Source organism: Marmota marmota, unplaced genomic scaffold (assembly GCF_001458135.2).
Source record: "Marmota marmota marmota unplaced genomic scaffold, marMar, whole genome shotgun sequence".
Lineage (NCBI taxonomy): Eukaryota > Metazoa > Chordata > Mammalia > Rodentia > Sciuridae > Marmota > Marmota marmota.
Window position 1 is genome coordinate 3991896 of NW_026000224.1, and position 23266 is coordinate 4015161.

At 54.6% G+C, this 23266-nt stretch overlaps 1 protein-coding gene and 1 long non-coding RNA gene across 3 annotated transcripts in view; one reads left to right on the forward strand and one right to left on the reverse strand.

The window, feature by feature from the left end:
• Positions 1–23266, reverse strand: part of Myom2 (myomesin 2) — a 65631-nt gene that overhangs the window by 28862 nt on the left and 13503 nt on the right. For both annotated transcript variants that reach the window (XM_015504658.2, XM_048792835.1), the window contains exons 7-16: positions 17664–17752; positions 17532–17582; positions 16569–16733; positions 14347–14508; positions 12187–12328; positions 10156–10355; positions 9502–9555; positions 5190–5317; positions 2631–2814; positions 1331–1505 (exon numbers count right to left, since the gene is read on the reverse strand). In XM_015504658.2, coding sequence (XP_015360144.1) covers positions 1331–1505; positions 2631–2814; positions 5190–5317; positions 9502–9555; positions 10156–10355; positions 12187–12328; positions 14347–14508; positions 16569–16733; positions 17532–17582; positions 17664–17752 — 1350 coding nt within the window. The remainder of the gene's footprint in view (positions 1–1330; positions 1506–2630; positions 2815–5189; positions 5318–9501; positions 9556–10155; positions 10356–12186; positions 12329–14346; positions 14509–16568; positions 16734–17531; positions 17583–17663; positions 17753–23266) is intronic.
• LOC125613247 lies at positions 2769–20808 on the forward strand. Its single transcript, XR_007343760.1, has 3 exons — positions 2769–3696; positions 18408–18411; positions 20798–20808. It is a non-coding gene; the product is annotated as an uncharacterized LOC125613247 (long non-coding RNA).

Here is a 23266-nt window from a genome sequence, read left to right on the forward strand (position 1 = left end):
AGCTTTCCTACAAGAGCGCCACACGGCCTTCATTTTCAGTCTCCGTTAACTGATTCAACACCTGGCAGCACAGCATCAGACACACCAGGAGCGGCCGACCTCGCACCAGAGTCACTGATTCTGAGCCTCTACTTTTGATTTTCTGGGTCTTGTCCAGATCAAAGACCTTTTGAAAATCAATAGCCAGCTCCTGGCACTCGGGAACCACATGCATCTAGAACTGAAAGAGAAGCAACCAAACTGCAGACAGGACAGGCTGACCGTGCCTTGACCCTTGGCAGACAGTGTGTCCTCACCAGACCCGGCGCCACAGGGCTCTGTGCTCCTATCTGTACGGCGGGTGTGATAAGACCTGCTTGTGGTGGCATTATGAGCTTTCAAGGGGAAACTACAAGAAAGCACGCAGCCAGCCAGCCTGCGTGTGGCGAGCATCCAGTGAACCCCAGCGATTGCTATCTAGCTTATGTAGTGGACATTCGTGTGAGAACACTACTGATGCTCTTATTCTGCTCAGTCTTTCTCCATTTGGGGCCAAGGACTCTTGGACCATCCAGCTTTGCTCTCCTCGATTCCTCCTGCCTTTGCTAACCATAGCTTTTTATAGCATGCTTTTTAAAAAGATTTTAAAATGAAAACTGCCACCCCGTCATTACTAACCACCCACAGGGCAATTGTTTGGCTGCCTGTATTTTCCTACATAGAGGCCCACCAACCGCGGGCCCTCCCTGCACTCGGCCCGACCCGGGTGTAGTGAGTTCCAGGAGGTCACGGTGCTAGCTTCGGCCTGCGCTGCCTGCCACAGACTGACTCCCCACTTTCCCAGTCGGGGCTGAGTGAAGCAGGGCTGCCTGAGGTCTGCATGCACAGAAGCCGCAGCAGACCCCAGAAACATGCACCACGGCCTAGGTAGGGTCATTGCACACTGTGGGTGTGAACCCAATTGTCCCACTGAACCCCATAAATTTGTACAACTACAATAATAATTGAAAAAATAGAGGCAAAGTTCAAAATGTCAGTATGGAAAAACAAAGCTCCTGGCACGTCTTAGTCACCATCTTAACCCTCCTGCTTCCTGCAAAGTCCTCCGTGGCAGTAAGAAGAGCTCAAATGGGGGCAGTCTGAAGGACAGACATCAACTCCATGGAGAGCAGCTGGCACAGTGCCAGCTCACTGTGTGGGCAGAGCTTTAAGTTACCCACCCCTTTCTGTGACCAGCCTAACAGACGGTGTCTAAGGGGTGTCCCAGCAGTCTGCCCTGCTCTGGAGCTGGGGTGTGTGCTCTGCCTGCCCACCGAGGCAGTGTGTTGCTCAGGGGCAGCAGGTGGGGCACCTGTTGTATCCGATGGGCTTGTGGTTGCACGGCTCCCACTGGTTAGTCCCCGCCACGCAGCAGTCCACGTAGTAGCCCAGCAGGGCCTCCTCGTGCTTCGGCCTGTCCCACTGCACCACGACGGATGTCTTGGTGTTCCGCGAAGCAAGGACTCGGCCAGGCGCAGAAGGGGCCACTGCAGGGGAGACAGAGGGTCAGCACACAGGAGTTGCTGCACAGAGCTGGGCTTTTCCCAGGGAATGGGGAGCTGGTGGGAGCTGCAGGTGGAACGTGGACAAGGAGCAAGGGAGATGGGGCTGCAGGGTGCTCTCCCCACACCCCACACGACCCCCCAAAGGAAGTGTCATCACAAGTCCACAGAAAGATCACGGGAAGGACAGATTCGCCCGACTGGGCCAGGCTGCTTTCCAAACGCACGTCTCACCATCTAAGCAAATAGGGTGCCTGGAGGAAGGGGCCAGAATCAAACCAGTCTGACCCTCTGACCTTCTCCCCACTGCCAGGCCCCCGTGGGCCGTGGCCACCAGCATTTCAGCCCTGGGTGTCACCAACATCCCTAGAACCAGTTAGCTCACCACCTCAGCCACACGCCCCCGTGTGGCCACTTACTGTCACTTTCTATGTGTGCCAATAAGCCAAACAGGCGGGGCTGCTTCTGCAAGGTGGCGGGAGTGTCAAGCCTGTGGGTCTGGACTTGAGCCCTAGAAGCCTGAGTGACTGAACCCGGGCATCCAAGACCTGGGGCGGCTGCGACCCCACTCCCCACACAGCCTCCCCGCCTTGCTCATTTAGTATCTGCCTTCCCATGAAATATGGCTTGAAGGGAGAGGAGACACCTGGGCCAGAGTGGGAATCCTAAGCCAGCTCCCGTGGGAGGCCCAGGGGTAGGGAGGCCTCCTGCTAGCTGCTGGGCTTCAGCGTGGACTGCGAGTCAAACGTCCCAAGGTTCACTTTTGAAAGCTTCCAAGAGGGTCTTCCAAGCCACACGGTCAAGAGGCTGAACCATGCTGAGGGCTGGACCCTGGCCTGAACCCACTGTCGGCCCCTTCGCTGATTTCATGGAGACAAGAGAGAACTTTGGAGGACTGTTGAGAACTGACCAGAACCTGGTGAGTTGAGCTGAGGATGCAGCTCAGTGGTTCAGTGCCACTGGGTTCAGTCCCTGCCCTGCTGGTAAAATGGGACCCCACACCAACGTCCCCTGTGGTGCACACGACACTAGGGACTTCTTCCACTGGTCTCCAAGGTCACCTTGCTGCTGGCCTGTCCCCTAGCCTGGCTGCTCACCATGACCACTTACCAATGGCATCCTGTGCTTGGATGGGGGGTGTTATTTCTGACGGATCACTCAGGCCATGCTTGTTGGCTGACAGAACGCGGAACACATACGACTTCCCCTCTGCAAGGTCAAAGACCGCGTACCGAGGGGACCTCACGGCCGTCTGGGCATTGACACGCTGCCAGCTGCCACTCCCAACCACAGACTGCAGAGGGAAGGGCAGAATTAAACCAGAGACCCCGGGAGGGCAAAGGAAGACAGCATCCAGCTGCCACACCATGGCATCCCGCACGGAGGACCACAGGGTGTACCCGTCCTGCACTGTGGACGGTAAGACACCCCTGTCCTGCACAGAGGACACTGGGAGCCTCTGTCCCACACAGAGGACAACAGGACGCGTTTGCTAATTATATGAAAGGGATGCCAATTTGGAGAAGTGGGTAAGAAATTGCGCAGGTTGGAAATTTTATTAATAAACATTATTCTGTTAAAGTGAAGGAATTTTAGGAGCATAAAGGAATCAATACGCAGTTTGCAATTTCCGTAAAACGGAAGGGCCTATATATAATTAAAGGTACATTAGGAGAATATTCACGGAACTCCACTGTCGCTTGGTGGCTCACACTGCGGTTAAGATTCTTACCCTGATGCAGCTGCCTAGAGGGTGCTGGTATGTTGGGCATGTGACCCGAGCTGCGAGCACCACCAGGTGTGTGTGTACTGAAGAGCCTGTGGCCACCTGCATGGTGGTATGAAGGTCTCTGACCAATGACAGGGTCCTGCCATCTTGCTATAGCACAAGAGGCATGTGTGTGACGTGCCACACATAAAAGGCCGTGAGGCAGGCTGCCCACACGACCCTCGGGGTGACACCACTATTTCATCTCTTGGAACCATGGTGAGTCGAACATCACCAGGGCTCCCGAGTCTCCACATTTCTGTACTGCAGAGGTAATGTGTCTCCTTGGCTTTCCAAATCTCTATTAAATGTCCCGCGATTTTTCCCTCCAGAAGGAAACTGCCTTCTGAAGGTAGGGTGCCCGGGACGGGGTGCGTGGGGGCCTGCTGAAGCCTGCAGGAAGAGCAGGTGTTTGGGGAGCAGCCACAGCCCTGGGAGTGACATTCACCTGAAAAGGGAACTCGCCTCTCGGTTTGGCAGAAGTAAAAGTCATTTTTTGAAATCCTGCAGTCCTGGGGATGGAACCCGGGCATGCTGTACCACTTACTCATCTCCAATCCTTTTTTATTTTGAGTCAGGGTCTCCCTGAATCGCACAGGTGGCCTGGAACCTGCAATCTGCCTGCCTCAGCCTTCGATGTCCCTGGGATTACAGGTGTGCACTGCCACAGCTTTTAGGAAGGTTTTGTGGAACCAGCTGCTTGAGGGCGGGCCCACTGATGCCCTGAGGACTGCCCCCCGTGGCTCTAGCTGGATGGTGGAGGGAGGCACGTTTCCTGTCGGAGGAGGTGAACACGGGAGGCAGGAGCCCTGGGAGCTCCCACCCATCACTCCTAGTCTGCACGTCCTAGCCTCTGCCAGAAAGAACTAAGGCCCCGACTCCCTGGCCCAAAAGTGGACCCTCCTCCTAAAACGTGTCTGCAGGTTCTTGGTACTGCACGGGCAGAAGAGAGCAGGGCCGTGAGGGGAGGAGGTGCCTCCACCAGGGATAGGCTGCGAGTGGGTGCCCTGTGTGCTTTTGTGGTGCCAATGGCACCTGCTCATGCAGAGTAAGTAGCACTGCCCGGGCAGCTGGCATGCTGGCCAGTGGGGGCCGGGTGTCGCCAGGCACAGTCTGATACCTCGCTCCTCTCCATCCACCTCCTCACGGAGCTGCTTGGTGTGCCACATGCTCACACTGAGAGTTACGCCCACACTACTTGTGCACACCATGCACTGAGCTCTACGTTGTATTGTGAGGCAAATTCGCTATCCCAAAACCTTAGCTGCAGGGTTTGTAGGACTTTACAGTGTTGTTCAACCATAACCCACAACCCAATAGTGGGTCTCCAGATCAGTCGAGTGCCACAGCCTGCATTGCCAATGCAACAGAACGGGCTGATTGAGAAGGCATACTGCATCCAGGGCACCTGTGCATGTGTACTGCGGCACCCGCATGTGGGCATCCTGGGCTGCAGTGCACTCTGCCTTCTCTAAGTGTGTCCCCGTCATCAAGGCCTCAGGCACTGGCCTGATCCTTAACCTAAGCCTGCTCCACCAGGTGGATCCCTCTATAAGACCACCACCCAGTGGGCACAGGCTGGTGCACAGGCCTGAGCAGGGCGATCTGCATTTCTCAGGACCTTAGCACTGGGGGCTGGAGGAAGTATGCAGATCCCTCGGGCTCAGCTGGGCATGGAAACCAGAGAGGAGAGCCGCAGCTCTGCTTGCACTGGGTGGCAAAGCCCAGGTAGGACCCCTTCCCCTGGAGCCAGGTCCCACTCCAAGACACTCCCCACAGTCACAACTCTGCCCACCCCATTATCCTGTGAGTGTCTGTGGAGACCAGTGGGACCCAGCCCTTCTGTCAAGCACAGCAAAGGGACAGCATGAGGTCTGCTGGCTGGGGTCTGAAGAGATTACCTTCTCAATGAAATACATTAAGGGCTCCTTGCCCCGGGGAGTGGGCGGGTCCCAGCTGAGGACCACGTAAGTTCTGCTGACCTCCGAGGCGTGCACATTGGAGGGAGGGCCTGGGATCTGAACGTCACCTGCAGGAGAAAGGAACTGCATGAACCCTGTGAACACCAACCCCAGGCTCCCTGGGCACAGCCCGGTGGTGCAGCCTGGGCACTGCCGCTGCCACAGAGCCATCGGGAAGGCCAACAACCCAGGGCTACGGTTTCAGAGCCAGAGCATGAGGCACCTTAGAGATAGTCCAGATACTTTTCTCTCTAATTTACAAGAGTGTCATCCAAAAGCTGGAAGGGGAAAGGATTTGCAAAAAAGGGATCAGTGTTTCCCCAGCACGAGCTCCCACCCCAGTGGGAACGTGTGCAGGAAGACCGACACCTGCATCTGCTCCGGGCAGCCTGTGGACACCGTGCTGGAGCTAACAACCCTCCCTGATGCTTTCCTCCCCTGTGCCCTCCAAGCACTCGACTCACAAGTCAGCTCCTGACACACCTGCTTCTCCCCCACACACACAGGGTCTGTGCACATTCGCAAGGACCCTGAGCTACGCCTGTGTGCTTGAGCTTCTGCAGGGACATTAATAAGCAGATGACCAGGACAGAGTATTTGCAACCAGAGACATCAGCACGCCTCCCTTCTGATCTCATCTTTTTAAAAACGAGGTGAGGTGTTAGAGATCTATACTGGAATTTATAAGAGATTCTTGAAGGGTGGAGGCTTTCCAGACTTGTGGCCCCTTTAATTGTGAAATAAAATCTTGTGAGCTTCCAATTAGATTAGCACATAATTAGAATGGTTGAACTGTCCCCAGGACCTCTCTGTGCCCTTCACAATATCCAATTGCTCCCCTGGGACCCGGCTGCAGGCGAGGAATTGAACAGCCACATGGAAACAGCACAAAACAAGATTGGGTTTCATTTCATGAGCACAGTGCACTTTAGACCGAGCGCAGGTCTGATCTAGGATCATTCTGGTGAGTGGGTTGAATTTCAAATAGGAGTCAGCGTGTCCCAGGAGAGTGCAGCAGCAGAGGCAGAGGAGTGGAGTGGGGGACAGCCCAGGGCCCTGGGTGGCCTCCCTAAACCCACACATGTCCACACTCAGAGATCCCAGCTAGTGGGGAGACACAGGAACCCCACGCTGAGCTCCCAAAGCTAAATCTCGGGAGTTTCAGCAGCTCCCAAGAACAGAGGGGAAGACAAAGCTGACCAGCAGGTGTGGGGGCAGAGGCAGAGCCAGAGCCAGAGGAAGTGGAATGAGAAATGCCTTGTGTGACTCCAAGACAGGGAAAAAGAACCCAGTCCTGGTGAGCAGGAGGCCCCTGCGGGGTGAGACTCCTGAGTCAGGAAGACATTCTGTGTCACCCAGGGAGGCAAAAGCACATGCCTCCCAGCAGCAATTCATGACACTGCCCTTGGCCTCTGCTTCCTATCAGAAGGCCTCCCTGGAGCCCCGTCCAGCGCCCCAGGGCAGTACAGGAGAGAGTGGGAGAAGACATAGATTGCTTAGCTACTCCCACTCGCTGGGATTGTGCTTTCAGGGGAAAGTGGTTTTGCAAACTAAATATATATATAATATATATATGAATGTATACCCATATGTATATAAACACTTATTTACACACGTACATATCTACCACTATGTGTGCATTACTACACATGTGTGTATACATGCATTATACGTGTGTGTATGCATATAGGTTTCATCCAGGTGCTGCTTAGAAAAGCCTCCACAGCCATCATCTTAGACGTGGAGCAAGATTACAGTGGATTTCAGACAGGAGTCAGCGTGTTCAACGTCAGAATGCAGAAATGGAGCCCGGATCTTTCCAGAGCCCACAACCACCATAGCTGAACTGGACTCCAAGCCTGGGTCTTCGAGTTTTGTTCCATTAACCTGAGCACACCATGACCACCTAGGAGACATTTCTCAGCCACAGAAACCTGAGTTGAGCTGGCATCTGTAGAACCCAGAATTCAAGAGGACGCCCAGCCAGGAAGGCCAATGGCAGAACCCAGAGTGAACTGCTGGCAGGCACTTGAGCTTCACACAGCCGAGTCCAGGGCAGATCACTGGACGCTTGGAAGCCCATTAGTAGAACACAGACAATCTCACTTCCTTCTGCAGGAGCCAGCCCTGGCCTTCCCAAAGGGCAGTTGAAGAAATACTGGACAAGGTGGACGACATCAAGGAAGGAGCATTCATTCTAACCTCAGGCTGAAGGAGATACCGACCAACTGAGACCAAAATGATCAGGGAGCAGCCCACAGCAGCCAGGCAGCCATTCTCCGCCAACAGAGGGACCTCACTAAAGGGACTGGCTACTGCCATGTTTTAAAAATCAGCTTATGTGAAGGAAAGACAAGAGTAGAAAAAGGAGCTCCCGGGCAGCAAATGCTCGGACCCAGGCGAGTTGCTTAGAAACACTGTAGAGCTTCCTCCTCGCTGAGGACCTTTTAGTTAGGGGAGGCACCCTTGTTTAGGTGACCACGGGGAGCAGACAAGTGTTCCAGCTCCTATGGCCAAGCCAGAGCCTTCGACCTGGCTGGCTTCAGACCACGGCAGCCGCCTGTTCCCTGTCCTGGGCTTGCAAAGCCCCTTCCCTGCGAGGCTGAACTGCGGCCAGTGTCAATGTCCCAGGAGGTCAGCCCTCATCTAAGGGTCCTGGCCTCTGCCTCCATGGCCAGCTGTGTAAACAGAGCCTTGGAAATGTCTCCAGGGCATGGACAAAGCACCACCCCACCCAGGAGTTCGCAGAGGAGGAGGGCAGCCCAGGAGCTGCCCACCCACCGCACAGGAGAAGCTGTCCTTGAAGCTTTGCTCCAGGCACGCGGGCCTCTGAGAGCTGGCCCCACCTTGCACACCAGCACTTAGCGTCCACAGGTAAGAGTTGTTCCACCAAGAGGCATAGCTAGAAAGGTCCCTGCCCCCAAAAGACTTGTCAATCTGTGTCACTTCCTGTCTCCACTGCTCATCACAAGGACCTTTATGCAGAGAGGATTTCATCATATTAGTGACGTGTACGAAGCAAGTCACACCTTCTCCCTGTGCTGTGTTGTCTGAATTCCTAGGTGTCCGCCCTGGTGGGAAGACTGCATTTCTCCACTGACCCCATCTCCCCTGAGGTAGAACTGCCCTTCCTTGGGCACACCAGAACCCCTTGTCCTGCAAGGCTGGCCTGCGGCAAGGAAATCTCTCCAGTATAGCCCGGAGTCATTTCTCCATCATGCAAGCCTCTATATTCTAACCACCAAAGCAAGGTAGAGTGTGCACTGGGCGCGGTGCTGGCTGGGGGAAGGAGACTGGGAGTTGGGAGTCAGCCTGCGCAGGACACTGCCTTCTGTTCCTATTTATGGAGCACCCCTGCTGGTGTCTAAGGTCCTGGAGTGGAGGTGTCCCAGGGCTCGGGTGCTGCCTCGGCACCTGTGCACAGCCCTCAAGGGCATTCCTCAGCACCTAACTTCCCTTGTGGGCAGCCGAGACACACCTTCACCCTGGTCCCTAGAAAGGAATCTTTCCCGGGCATAAGAAACAAAGCATGCACACTGTGGAGGCTGCACACGTCAAACACGGAAGCGAATCAGCAAAACCCAGATGTGCGGCTGTCTCAGGGAAGAAGCTCTTCCAACACAGAGTTGATAAAGAAGCTCTAAGAAGTACCTCTCTGGGCCAGTGGCTCCAGGTTGATCCAGAGTCTCACCTCCTGTGCTCTGTGATATGATCACTAACACTGGAATCTCCTTAGCTACTTTTTCTAGCTGCCTCTGAGAAGGTTATCAATGAGAAGTGCTCACAATATTAAATATAAGGAAAGACAGGAACTTTCCAACCAGAACATCATTCCACAGAAAAGACTCAGCCCATTTGAGTTTAAATGTTAGGAATGAAATTTTTGCTTTAAAAAAAGGTGAATAGAACACTTCTATTAACAGAGTTCTAGGACAGGACCCAGTTTTTAGACTGACCCAGGCCAGTGCCGTCGAACCTCAGGCTCAGTTTGCTCTCCCTTCGTGGTCCCCAGAAGCATGCTCTGAGAGCCCAGCTGGACAGGTCACTGCGGCCCTCACCCCTTGCTCCTCATTCTGCCTCACTTGCCTGTTTAACATCTGTGGTTCTTAAGCCTGCAGACTCAACTGCAGTTTCCTTCCCACTTGGAAAGACTGCGCCTGTCGTGCGAACGTCTTGTCCTCTCATATCACTAAGCAGCATCCTAAACCACGGAGCAGGCACAGCGGAAACCGAGTGCCCCAGAGTTGCTCACCTTCAAGGTCGTCCTTGTAGATCACCATCTCTTTCTCTCCCTCCAGGTGAATCGCTGCAGAGAGAAAAGGTGATGCTGAGCTGGCACCCAAGGGTGCCTAAAAGAGTCAGCAGGCCTGATGCACAGCAAGGTTCGAGCCACTCTGCATCTGCCTGCAACACAGCCAGTCCCCGGGAATAGGCGGAGACGGTGTTCTGGAAGGTTCCTGGCCATTTTAGCACCTCTCAGCTCCTCACAGTGGACCCAAAGAACCTGGCAGGCAAGGAAAGTACCCTGGCTTGATTAAAGCCACAATTAAGGGTCCAATGCCGTTAAGGAGAGGAACCTGTATTACATGAAGTGAAGACGCAGATTCAGGGCAGTTTGGCTTCAAGGCCCCGTGCCCTCATTAGCACATATTTATGTGCTGTAATTATGTCATCTGTGGACTGAGAAGGGATTCCAGGACAGAGCTCCATGAACAGGAAGCACTGGTTAGAAAGTGTAGATGTCAGCCTGGCTGTCCGCCTTCTGCAGGACCCTGACAGAGACATGGGGACGGGAGTACAGCCCAGAATGCTCGGCTCTCACAGCATTCCTGAGGCTCACACATGGAAGTCCAAGGGGAAGGACAAATCACCCAGTCGTCCTTTAACTTAAATGTCCCCAGCCTACCTTGTAACCTTCTGAGGTCAGCGGGGTCAAGGGCAGCCACAGCGTCAGAGACCCGGGAAGGTCTGCTGACGCCTGCGCTGTTGACGGCCCTCACGCGGAACACGTAAGACCGTCCTTCGAAAAGTCCCGACACGGGGTACTTGCAGATCTTCACTGGGGCATCGTTGCACTGAACCCAGTTGTTAGTTCCCACTTCACATCTTCAAATAAAAACAGGGGGAAAGTAGAAAACAACACTCACAGCCAACTACCAAATATTCACAGGCGAAGCCACACATTTCAGTTGTTCCTGGAGATTCCCACAGGGCAAAAGCCATGCCATGAAAATACGGATTTCCACAAACAGAAGAATAACAAACTGGAAGACAGCGCTACTCGGGAAACACAGTATCTTTCTCTACCTCTTTATAAATACCTCCTACAGCAGATAGGTATCATATGCAGATAGACAGAAGATGGAAAAGTTACTGAGTCTTCATACTTTACAGCTTGAGATCAGCTGCAAGCAGTTATTGCAGCTCTAACCTCCATAGTTTTTTTCCCAATTTACATGCCAAAGTAGCCCCTTTCCCTCAGTGCCCCGACATGCACCTTCTCCACCTGAGCCAGGGGACAGATTCTCCCAGGACGCTGACTTGCAGTACACCGAATAACATTAAGATATTTCTGTCCAGAAATACCTGGAAATAAGTTCTGACCAGAGCTGGAATGCAGGAAAGATTAGCCTCCATTTCTCAGTGGTCGAGAAATCTAAGTATAAAAGCTTCATGTTAAATGCCCACGAGAACGTCAGCCTGAGGGTGCATTCATGTCAGGAGAAACCGACTCCCTTCCCCGCTACCCAGGTCAGACAGAAGGTTCTCCGATCCATGCACCCTAGCCTGTGCCAGCCAGAGTCCTGCATGGTCAGCCCTGGGGGTCTGCAGGAGACTGACTCAGAACACAGCCAGCAGGTCCATGGTGGAGGCCGCAGGAAGGACGTGCCTTCTGTGGCTCTGGATAGGTGTCAGTGGGGGGAGGAGCGTGGATTGTTGACTGAAAGGTGCGTGAAGGAATGTGACGGCATGGGTGGAAACACAGACGTCCCAGGGGTGGCTGGCTTGTTGATTCAGGGAAGCCCTGAACACGGCACTCTTCAGGTCTGCTGCCTGCTCCCAGGTCTCTGGATGGTGGATGCCTAGCTAAACAGGGGGCTTCACTGGGCTGGAGAAGAGAAGCCCATCTGCCTAAGCCAAAAAGTCACACCAACTGATTTCTTTCCCGAAAAACCACCAATTTTACTGTCATATCCATAGTATCTTAAATCCCTGCCAGAACCCCCCCCTTGTAACCCAAGAGTTTGCCCCTTCTGCCCCCCTTCTAAATTCACTTTCTGTAATAGCCATCTCTTCCAATGGCTGAAACGTATGACCAAGGACTCCACATCTAACAAATGCACTGGGCCAGCTCAGTACTCCTCCCAGGCTCTGAGGATTAAACCCAATAAAGGAAAATCAAAGAGCTAAAACCCCAGGGGATCTAATGATGGTCTAAATTTAAGTTATTAATACAAAGACAAATCCAGTATTTATCCTTTGAGCTAAACCTGGAAAGCAGAGAAACCCTTCTTACTCAATAGAACAAGCCAGAGCTGTGGAGACTGTGACCTGGTGTGGCTCCTGCCGCGCTGACACTCAGGGTGGGGGCCGAGCATCGCCTGCCACATGGGCGCCCCTTCTGCCCTAGGCCCAGGGGGACACTCAGCACATGGCCTGCCAGGGTGGAGCATGCCCGTATTTGTTACTGGGTGCCACCGGCCAACAAGGCTCCAATATCAACACAAAGTGGCCTTGGGCTTACCCTGGGCTCAGACCAGGAGGCGATATTTCCCAACCACCTAGTCAAGAGCGTTAGATGCCCAAGGAGTGATGTTCCCGAGCCAGTCAGGAAGAGCACCAGAGGCTTGCCTTTGTAAATGTACCCGAATTCGCCGTCTGGGCTGACGTTCATTTCAGGCGCTTCCATCACAGGAAGAAAGCCGAGCCCACTCACCGGTCAATGAAGTAGCCGAGGACAGGGCTTTCGGTGGTGGTGTTGGGTGGCTTCCACGTGACGATGACATAGTCTCGGTTTGCATCATGACACTGCAAATCCATGGGTGCTCCTGGAGCCCCTGTGACCAGCGGGTCAGCGTCTGAGTGGGAAGACATGATCACTGTCACTTAAAGTGAGGGTCACTGCAAGCCTGGTCCCTTCTCCTCCAAACTCAGATCTGCCTGCTGGGCTAGACCACCTGCCATCTCCGTCTCGGTCACTCAGACCCGTCCATCCTCTGGCGGGTCAGTGCCAAGAAGTACAACTCACTTAGGAGTTGTTTTAAAACTCGGAACACTGAGCCCTCTGCAAGACTCTCAAGTCTGTGACTTTTTGATTGGATCTGAGGTTAAGGTTCACCTTTTCTTAGTGTCATGTGGTCACGTAATGGCACGTTGTCAAAGATCTGATGAGTCAGCACTTTAATGCCTGAGAAATATTGCCTTAGACACGTTCATATTTCAAAATCCCTAAAATTGGGAGATACTTTTTTTTCTGGAAGTTGTGAGCAAAAGTCTGGGTCACTACTCGACCTGTTCTTTTTACAGACTCATTACAACCGTAATGCAGTTAGGTCTTGTCTTCAGGTGTTAACTCTGGCTGTGCTGAGGGAGCAGAGGTGTTGGCAGCTACACTCTGAGCACCTCGTTTCCTCGTCTGGAGGTGGGCTTAAGGCGGGCATGGCTGGAGCGCGTGCAGCAGTGTAAGCTCACGGCTTCCCACACGCTCTCCCCAGCATCTGAAGAGCTGAGGGCTTCTGGACATTGGCCCACACTTTCCCTCACGTTTGTCTCCAGAAGTCACCCGCGTGTGAAGTGCCCACGTGGGCACATTCCCCTCCTGCTGGATAAGCAAGGCAGTCCAAGCTGGGTCGCATCAGCACACTGTCACGGGGTGAAATATCTTTCCAGAAGAATGCAAGAGAATGAAGGTACATTTAATGCCATCCTAACAAAGCCTGACAAACCTTGAAGGGTCTAAGGTCGCCGCCTTGCCAACTCTCACGGTCTGGGGGAAGTGTGGAAGGTGAGGTCGGTGTCCTGGTGTTGAGCTGTTCTCTAATGAAGGAGCCCTCCCTTAAACACTGGCCCAAAGGCGGCCACATGGACAAACAGCACACTGACTGCCTCTCAGGTCCCCACACCTGGGCTGCAGCCCTGCTCATGTGCCATGACGATGACGTCACATGATGTGATGAACCCTGAGCCCAGGTAAGGCCTGCCAATCAGGATGGATAACTGGACAGTCAGACCAGGGCAGCAGCCAACCAGCTACAACTGGGCAGCAGCCACTGTGCCTCTCTCGGGAGCCTGCAGAGGGCAGCGGGGTGGTGCAGGGGAGGCCACGGGCAGATGCTGAGGAAGGACATAGCCCCTTCCGAGTTCAGAGCCTGTGGCTTCACAGAGGGAACTTGTCTCCAGCTGCGGCATGATTAAGGCTGGTCCCCGTGCCTCGAGCCTTGGAGGAGTGTGATGTGTTCTGCGCACACTTTATGCATGTGCTATTATGTCACGTACTACGTGTTGTGAGTGCTGTTACCCGACACACGCTCCCGTCACACATTGTGTCATAAATGCATGGGGTAACACATGTATAATGCCGATACTGAGCCTGGCACATCCTGAATCTTGTTTTTCTTTCCACAAACAGGATTCAGAGCCCTGCCCTGACCCACTGTGGGAGTTACATGCACCAGGACCCTGCCTGACCGGAGCTTCGGGGATTCCTGGTCATTGTGCTGGGATGTCCTAGACATGGGTCCAGCTGAAGTTGGGCCATGGGAACTGCACTGCTCCTTGTCCCCGTCTCTGTGAGCTGGCAGGGAAGGGGGGGCCTGACTGGTTTCCCCAGGCTGGACACGTCTCTCGCTCCAAACTAACTCCGAGGGTCCCTCCACCCCTGGTGAAGATGGGGATGGGTGGGAGGCCACGCCACATCTCTTCTGACTTACGTGGCCTCCTCTCTCAGGGCAGCTGACCAGCGGGCCCGGGCAGTGCCTGCCTTGTGTCAGGGAGGTCTGCAAGGAAAGCCACCTCCTCGCCCCTCCCGTACCCCTGCTCGGACCCTCTCGCTGTGGGGCCGCCTTCTCTGCAGGCTCAGGCCGTGCCCCAGCCCCACCTCTGACAAACAGGAAGGCGCTGTGGTCGCTGACTCCGCCTCGGGACACAATTCTCAGGGTGTACAGGCCCTCGTCGTCCTTGTTCAGGTGGCTGAAGGACAGCGATGCCTGGCCTTCTCCAAAGAACATCTTGGTCCACTTTGACTCTTTCAGCAGCACATCTGAAAGAGCATCCAGTTCAGGTTGGCTCGGAAGCCACCCAGCGACGCACAGGAACACCAAGTGGCTGCTGGAGACATCTCCCAGAGGCAGGACAGTCCAGTCACATGCACAGCACATGCGCAGAGAAGCGCAGTGGGAAGAGCTCCTGGGGGGAGCAGAGGCCCCCACAGCCAAGACCTGAGCACGCCCTCTCCAGCCAGGCTCCCTGTGGGTCCTGCTTCTCAGCACACAGCCCGCTCCCACCCGCATCCTCCGGCACCCAGCAGGTACTCAGGAGCGCCTACTGGATGGTGCTCCAGTGGGCAAGAGCGCAGACGGGGCATGTGAGCCCCGCAGCTGGCCACACCCCGGCCTGCGTGCAGAGCACCCTCGGCCGCCCTGTATCTGCCTCGCCTAGCCTGGGGCAGACCTGGAGGATGCAGGCAATTGAGTGGCATGGCCTGACAGTCACAGGGATGTCCACCCAAGTGCTAGACGTAGCAGGAAGGGGTGTCCGTGCTCAAGAGAACCCAGGCCGCCTGGCCAGCAGCCCAGGAGGGCCCTACTAAGCCCAGAATCCCATTGTCTAAGCAGGGATTCCCTCTAAGGCCATGAGCAGTGGCTGCGAGTGTCCAACAGATGACAGGCCAGAAAACACCAGGCTTGATACGGATTTCTGAACTAAGACCACATTTAGGATATCAATGTTTACAGCAGCTCAATTCACAATAGTGAAGCTATGGACCCCACCTAGGTGCCCTTCAATAGATGAATGGACAAAGAACATGTGGCTCATAGACACAATGGAATATTACTCAGCCATAAAGATGAATGAAATTATGGCATTTGCCAGTAAATGGATGGAACTAGAGACTATCATGCTAAATGAAATAAGCCAATCCAAAAAAAACAAAGGCCAAATTGGGGTGGGGGAAGTGTTGGTTCATGGGATTGGACGGGGGGGGTGTGGGGGGAAGGAAAGGGGGATGTGAATGGGAAACACAGTAGAATGAATTGGACATAACTTTCCTATGTTTATATATGAATACCTGAGTGGTGTAACTCCACATCCTACAACCACAAGAACGGGAAGTCATGTTCCATGTATGCACAGTATGTCAAAATATTCTAGTATCATGTATAACTAAAAGGAGCAAATAAATAAATAAATAAAATTGGGGAGGAAAAAAGGACTGGCTTAGGGACTGACCTAGGTCCGCCCAAAACTCAAGCTGAGATCCTAACCCCATGTGGTGGTGTTAGGAGGCGGCCTTTGGGTGCGTAGGCTGGGTGAGACCATGCAGTGGGGGCCTATGACAGTGCCCAAGAGAAGAGCCAGAGCCCCCATGAGGGCTTGGGGGGAAGGCACCGTCTAGTCAGGGCAAGGGCCTGCCAGACACTGAGCATGTGGGCAGGGTCCTGCACCAGCCTGCAGCACGGCCTGAAACGGGCTCCCAGGACTCCCAGGGCTCCTCCCGCAGGCCTCCTGGAGCCTGCTTCCTGTCGGGGAAGGCCTTCCCGTGGTCACAGGCCTGCAGCAACCGTAAGACACTGGATAGGACCTCAGCAGACCTGGCTGGATCCGGGCCTTGAACAGCCTTGGTGTCTCCATGGATGGCTGCAGCCCCCCAGGCTGGTCACACTGGATGGTCTTGGGTGTCTCACCAGTGAGGAAGCTGGCCAGGTGTCACGGCATCCCCTCCTCTACAAACAGAGCCACCTGGCTGTCCCTCAACACACAGAGAGCCATGCCAGCTCACAGTTCGCCCTGACAGTGGCCAGCCACGGTGGGCGGGGCATGTGTGGACGACTCCTCTGGGTTCAGTGTGGGCAGCCCTTGCATGGGGCTGTGGACACCACACAGACACGTCTGGATTCAGGAAGCTCCTCACTACCTCTCCAGGGTTCTCCCAGATGAAGTTCAAGGTCAGTGTCGGCTGCCCAAGCCCCCCCCCCCCCAGTCCCTGGCGTGGCTTTGCCACCACAGCAAGCCCTGTGGCAGGGGAAGGCCGACCCATGCAAGCAAGCATCAAGGGTCACTGCTGCCCAGCACTCTCAGCGCGGGCGGCCAGACACTCACCGTCCCTGTACCACTCGGCCCGTGGCTGCACCCTCTTCAGGTCTGGAGTCACCAGCAGCGTGCACTTGAGCGTGAGCGTCTCACCCTCTCTTCGGAAGGTGACTCCAAATTTCTCCAAGAACTGAACATCGAAGTGTGTGTACGGGATCACCGAGGACAGGGGCACTGCAGGAACGAGTGGGACAGTTAGTGCCGTGGTGGCTTCCGCTCAGAGGTGCCCTGACCACAGCAGAGAGCTCCACCTCAAACTGTGCCCCCTCTCGGGAGCCCTGCCGGCCCAAACATGTGTCCAGCACATTCGTAGGCTGCAGCCCAGCCCCCACAGGTTAGCAGACAGCGGCTCTGGAGGTGAGCAGGGCTGAGTGAGGTCCTGAGGACTGGTCTCTGCAGGTGTGGGCACAGCAAGGACATGCCATCTGCAAACCAGGAGGTGGCCCTTGCCGGAACCCATCCTGCCAGTGCCCTAGTCCTGGGCTTGCTGCCTCCAAAACCCTGAGAAATTAGCATCTGTTGTTCAGTCACATAAGCCACAGGACTGTTAGAGCAGCCGAGCTGAGCCAGGTCGGAGGCAGACGAGCATCCCTGAGTCAGATCCGGTCACTCAGGCGCAGCTCGGACCCGAGTCTTGGACTTAAGCACAGGGCCGACTCCCTACCTCATACCCAACTGAGGCCTCAGAAGTCGCTCCTTAGTTTCAAAATGAACAGTGGTCATTCATCAATAGTGTCATTTTTAGTGCATCAAACGAATTAACTAGACGCAGCAGTGTCGGCAGACCAGATCTCAAAGGTACGTTTGGCAGGGGTGTAAGGAGTGCGTGTCAGAGGAAAACCAACTGTATATGTTTTAAACCTAGGAGTCTAACAAAATATAACTTCAAAACTAAGATTTGACCTTACTTAGCAACAAGTTCTCCCTTGGACGCTGTCTGCACACGTGTTCCCAGACCCCAGCCCCACTCACGTCCGATTGGGAGTCCCACGGAGTAGAGTGGCTCCTCGTCGCCTCGGAACCCTGCAGGACAATCAGGTAAACATGGCAAAGAAAGAGACCAGCAGGGCCCAGGCTGGCCCCCCCCCCGGGGTGGGCACGCACTTCTCACCACCACCGCAGCGTTGGTTGACACCTGACCGTGCCCATTGGTGGCCACTGCCGAGTATGTCGCAGTGTCATCAAAGTCCGCCCTTGAATAGAAAAAGCGAGTCTGTGGAGCTGCTCTGGAAAAGCCGGTGACCTGAACTTGAACAAAGACATCCCTCGAAAGCAAACCCTGTGACCTAGATAGGCTGCTCCTCAGCGTGTGTTCAAGAACAATGCCAGCGCTACCGTGGGGCGGCGGACGGCAGCGGAATTAATTATAGACAGAAGAACATCTGATCCCAGACCACAGCTGGGCTTTGACTGAGAAAGAGAGGACGCAGGTGTTGAGAGCCTTGGTTTCACCCTGGGAAGCCCCTTCCGCCTGGGCCTACGACTCTGCTCAGGCACTCAGGCTCCTGGACCCCCACCTGCAGCAGAATCACTGGGCGGGGACTAAAGGGGCAAGACCAGGTCTGCCCCCGCTCTGCCGAGAGCAAGGACTCCGGCAGGGAAAGCCAGGCCCCTGGTCAGCATGGCCGGGGCCACCGGCCTGGGAGCCATGACAAGAGGGTCCAGGGAGCCTAGGAACTTGCACAGGGAGCCCCGTCTCCGGGTCCTGATGACCTCCACCATGACAGACAGTGGCTGCACTTGGCACCGTCCCTAGCCCTCCAGGATGACAGCCGGCATAGGTGCACGAGAACTCAAGGAGGCCCAGAGGGACCAGAGTTTTGTCTGGCACAAGCAAGGGGGTTCCAGACGTGTGCAGAGACCCACTGACCTCCCAAGTGCGCAACGCCCTGCTAGACAGTAAAACATACTCCGTAACCCAACCTCGCCCCTCAACAGGATTTCCAGCTCCTAGGGGGTCATGCCCAGGACCTCGCACAAAAGGGTCCCCCACATGCAAATTCCTCCATCAGGACATATTAAAAAGCCTGAGCTGGAGGGCTGGGCTGGGGCTCAGTGGTGGAGCGCCTCCCTGGCACGTGTGAGGCCCGGGGGTTGGTCCTCAGCACCGCATATAAATAAATAGAATAAAGGTCCATCAATGTCTAAAACAAAAAGCCTGAGCTGGACCCTACCTGAGGCATGGGTGCATGTCCACCCCTGGGAACCTGGGAAGACCATGACCTGAAAATAGCAGAGCCCCAGGCCTCGGGCCGGCACTTCCACACAACCCCAGCTGTCCTGCAGAGGCCCAGCTCAGTCCTGCTGAGACCGCCCCCCCACCCGAGTCTCAGCAGGGGGGGGTGTGAGCAGCAGTTCTACCTGGGGTTTCCCTGTCCAGGCCCTCTGCTAGTGACGTCACAGTGACCGTCTCAGGGACCCTGGAAAACAGGTGCTACTGTCCCACTCCTGTGGGAGAAGGAATCTTTCCCCAAATCTTTGGAAGACTTGGGGAAATGAGGTCCACAGACCCCAAACATTGCACTCATGGAGCAGTTTCCCTCCCAGACCCGTGGTAAGATCTTCATCTAGAAAAGAAACCACACCCCAAAAATTACACTGTTGAAAAAAGAAGAATTTACCAGAGTCTGAATTTAAAGTGCATTAAGAAGCCGATGCCCACATGACAACCCATCCCTGGGTCATTAATAATTTTATTTTCTTCTCTCTTCATCTAGGAGCTAGAAATATTTTCTTTGAACAGACAATACACCACCTCCCATGAAGGGGAGGGATGGTTCGGAGGCCTGGCCCCCTTAAGTGCCATTGCTCAAGGGAGCAATCAAGCTGAGACTGAGTGCATGTTTCTGGCTCACCTTGTAGCCACAGGCCCACTGCAGAGCCATGCTCAACCAGGGTTCTGGTGTCAGCTCCTTGGGAACCACTCTGCCCTTGCACCTCCTAATGTGCTGCCCGGCACACAGCTACAGTGTGGTGCCAGCACACAAGTCCCGTCCTCGTGTGGATGCCTTTCCCACGTCCGAGGTGGCTCTGCCTGGGGAGTGCACATGCTCACGGCCACCAGGACCGCCCGAGCACACCTGGGCTGGGCTGGGGGTCACTACTCTCCTTATCCATATTCACTCACTGTTTGTGTACTTCTTTCAAACAGCATTGTCATTTCCTAAGTGCATTCTCCAAATAGAAATACGCCCTTCTGGGATAAGGCCTAAGCCTTTCTCCAATGCCACCCCTGCTGGCAGTAACTCGACAGACAGAGCAAAAGCAGAGACCCATCCACAGACCTGGCTGGAAGTGTTCGGGGTCAGAGCACCTGGCCAAGAGGCAAAGCGTCCTGCACCCACGGCCCAATCACAATCCCCTAAACTGAAGCCCATGTGGGGGTCACACAGGGACAGGCCAAGCCTTGGAAAGGGGACCCAGAAGCCCAGTGCAACCACCCAGCCACACAGCGGAGCCAACGGGGCAGCCCCACGCAAGATGTCCAGCAGTGGCCAGTCAACAGGGCAAACCCTGGCTCCCGACTGCCGAGGGAAGAGAGGATCTGTCTGGACCTCAGGGAGCAGGCAGATGATGGCCCAGAGACTGGAATCAGCCACCAGAAATCTCACCAGCCTCTCTACCTGTCAACACCCTTGGGCCACGGTCAGTAAGGTGGTCTCCAAATTGCACTCCAGGGTTTTCAAATTGAATCTTGTGCTGAAAACATCCTATGCATTACGTATTTTAGCGATTCTTAAACCTGTAGTAAAAGCCTGTGCTCAGGCCCATCATATCCTCAGTACATGACAAAGGGCAATAGCACGAACTTTGCATGACAGTCAAATCTGATGTGCTTGGGCCTTGGGGAGAGTTCCTACTACCTGAATCATGTCCTGAGACTTCCGGGTAAATCTTGCTTCCTTTTGCAACTATCTCCTTGTGAATCAGGGTTTTTTATTCTATGTTGGGCCATCAGATCCCACAGGGAGGAAGAGGATGAGACTTGAGTTCATCAGCCACAAGTTGTGCTTCAACTCTGTGCTTAATGGAAGGGTGATGACCCTGACTGATGATTCTCGTCGGTTCACTTTATCATGAAAAACCGTGCATACTATAAACCCTTAGAATGTATGTACCCAGCACCTACGCTTCCCGCTTCCCGAGAGGAACTCTATGACTGGATAAACAACGTACTTGGAAAACCTTGTGATTTAGGATACAATGTTGCCTACATGTCATCAATTAAGATGTCTTAGCTGAACTCCAGGACCAGGACCGGAAGCTCAGGAAAGGTCCCCTGCACGCTCTGCGCCACACGGGCCCTGCTGGCCCTCACCTTCCTACAGAACACACAGCTTTTCCGTGTTCTGAATCTGGATGGTGCCTGCCTCCTTTTCCTGAGGAGGGAGGAGCTCGAGGAACGGGAGGGACATAGAACACACGGACTCCGGCGGAGCCTGCGGGAAGGAGGGGAGCAGCAGGCTGAGCCTAAGAGGCCGAGGCAGCAGCCTGCCCCTGGGCTCCCAGTCTGTCCTCACAGACAGACTGGAGGCACAGGGTGGCCAGAGCCACCTAGCGCATTAGCACCAATTAGCTGTCAAGTAACCCATTAGCACTTCGTGCTCACACCCAGGGCGGGACACAGGAAGCGGAGAGAGCCCTGTGCCCAGAGCTTGCACCTTCCAGGCTGGGGCGCGCCCAGGGCAGGTCCACGGGCTTCCGTCTGGTTTTTAGGAGAGCCTGTGGGCTGTAAAGTGACCAAGACCCACTGACTTATGGCAGTGGTCCCCAGAGCTGGGGACTCCCAGGAAGGGCTCCACAGGCGAGGACCTCCACCTGCTCCTGTTCCTCTCACTCTTTCCACAGGTCTCTCCAGTGAACGTTTCACACAGCAGAAAACATACTGCAATAGAAGTGGACATGTCCCAGACCAGCACACACGTACGAGGAGAGGGCACAAAGGGGTCTGTCCACGGCTGGTACTGTTCAGGGCTGCGGAAGCACAGTGCCTGGGGCAGAGGCGGGAGGCAGCAGGGAGGCCAGGAGGCCAGGAGGGGGAGGTGCCCAGCCAGACTCTGTCTGCAGCTAACCTGAAGAGGCAAGAGTTGATCCCACCCATTACCTCAGTAGGACCCAGCCTTCTGCTCCTCCCCAGGCCACACCAGAGACAGTGCTCAGCCAGCCTGGGGTCTAATTCCAGCCCTGACTTCATGATGCAGGAACTTGCAAGGGTTTTATTTTCTACTTGGACAGAGTCCCAGAATCGAGAGAGTTTTCTTTGGTCTCAAATTTTAGAAACTTCCACAGGGCACTTTGCCTCCCAGGGTCTCAGTTCAAAGCGTCCCCAACACAACAGCAATTAAGAAACTAAGGCTACTTCGTGTTTCCAGATGGGCAGTAAATCCCTTGTGGGTAGACAAGGCCTAGTGCCCTCAGGTGCTAAGACACACGGACACTGGATTTAAAATTTAACTCAAATCACAATCTAAATGCCAAAGTCCAAAAATCAAGTACAAGAAAATTTTGGTCCTAAAAACATTCTGCAAGGAGTGGGCAATGGTGGCGTTGCTAATGGAAAGGCAGGTTCTCCTAAACACCCACAAAATATAAGAACCACATGGGCCCCTGTGAAGAAATGGGTCTCCGTTCAAGCCAGTGTGGGTCCTTAGAGAACACTCACGAGCACATAAAACAGTGTCAATCACAAGTTCAGATCCGAAGAGTACCAAAGGGTGAGCTGCTTTGGCACTTTAAAAATTCAGCTGCAGTAGCCAAAGACTATTCATAGGAGCAAATGTCATCCTGGGCGGAGGGGAGCTCCGTGCCAGCCCAGGGAGGGGTGGAGAACACATCCACACCCTGCGATCAGCTCGGATCAGATGGTGTGTGCTCAGCACTTCGGAATGAACAGCTGAGATGAGCTATAATTTGTGGGCTTCCCTGTTGCTCTTTTCCTGAAGAACATTAGTATTTCATCTACTAAAACGTAATGATGGGGATAAGAAGACTGAGAGAGAAGCCAGTCTTAGAAGTTTCCTTTCCCCAAATTTCCCAAATATTTGCAGGTTTGTTCAAAATGCAGGGCGTGGAGGACCCCTGAGCATGTGGATGACTGAGCTGTGATCTCCCGTCAGCCATCAGCCAGCTTTATCTGAACTCTACTCCACTCTGCTCCACGTTGTGCCCAGTGTCCAGTGTGAATGCTGCAAACATCCCTGGCTGACGTTCCTCCTGCTTGAGAAGGGACGTCACTTTTCTGCTTAGAGCCATGATTAAATACAGCTTGGTACCTGCCCCCGCCAGTCACAGCAGACACCCCTAAAGGTCAGGACCCCCGCAGAGGCACAGGCTCTCTTCCCAGCCTGAGTGGGAAGGCAGGAGTCAGCAGAAACAGGAAGCAAGAAGAGCTGGTGAGTGGAAGGCAAGGGACAGGAGTGAACCAGGTGCACTGGCCTCTGCAGCACAGACAGGGACTGGCAGAGAGGCCCCTGAACCCAGCTCCAGCCAGACTCCACCAGCCTTACCACCAGTATCAGCCCCCAACAGGTCCCCAAGACCTGGCACGATGCTTAGCTCTGGCAGCTCCCTCCATCGTGGTCCCCCTCCATCCTGGACCCCTCCATCCTGGACCCCTCCATCCTGGTCTCCCTCCATCCTGGACCCCTCCATCCTGGTCTCCCTCCATCCTGGACCCCTCCATCCTGGACCCCTCCATCCTGGACCCC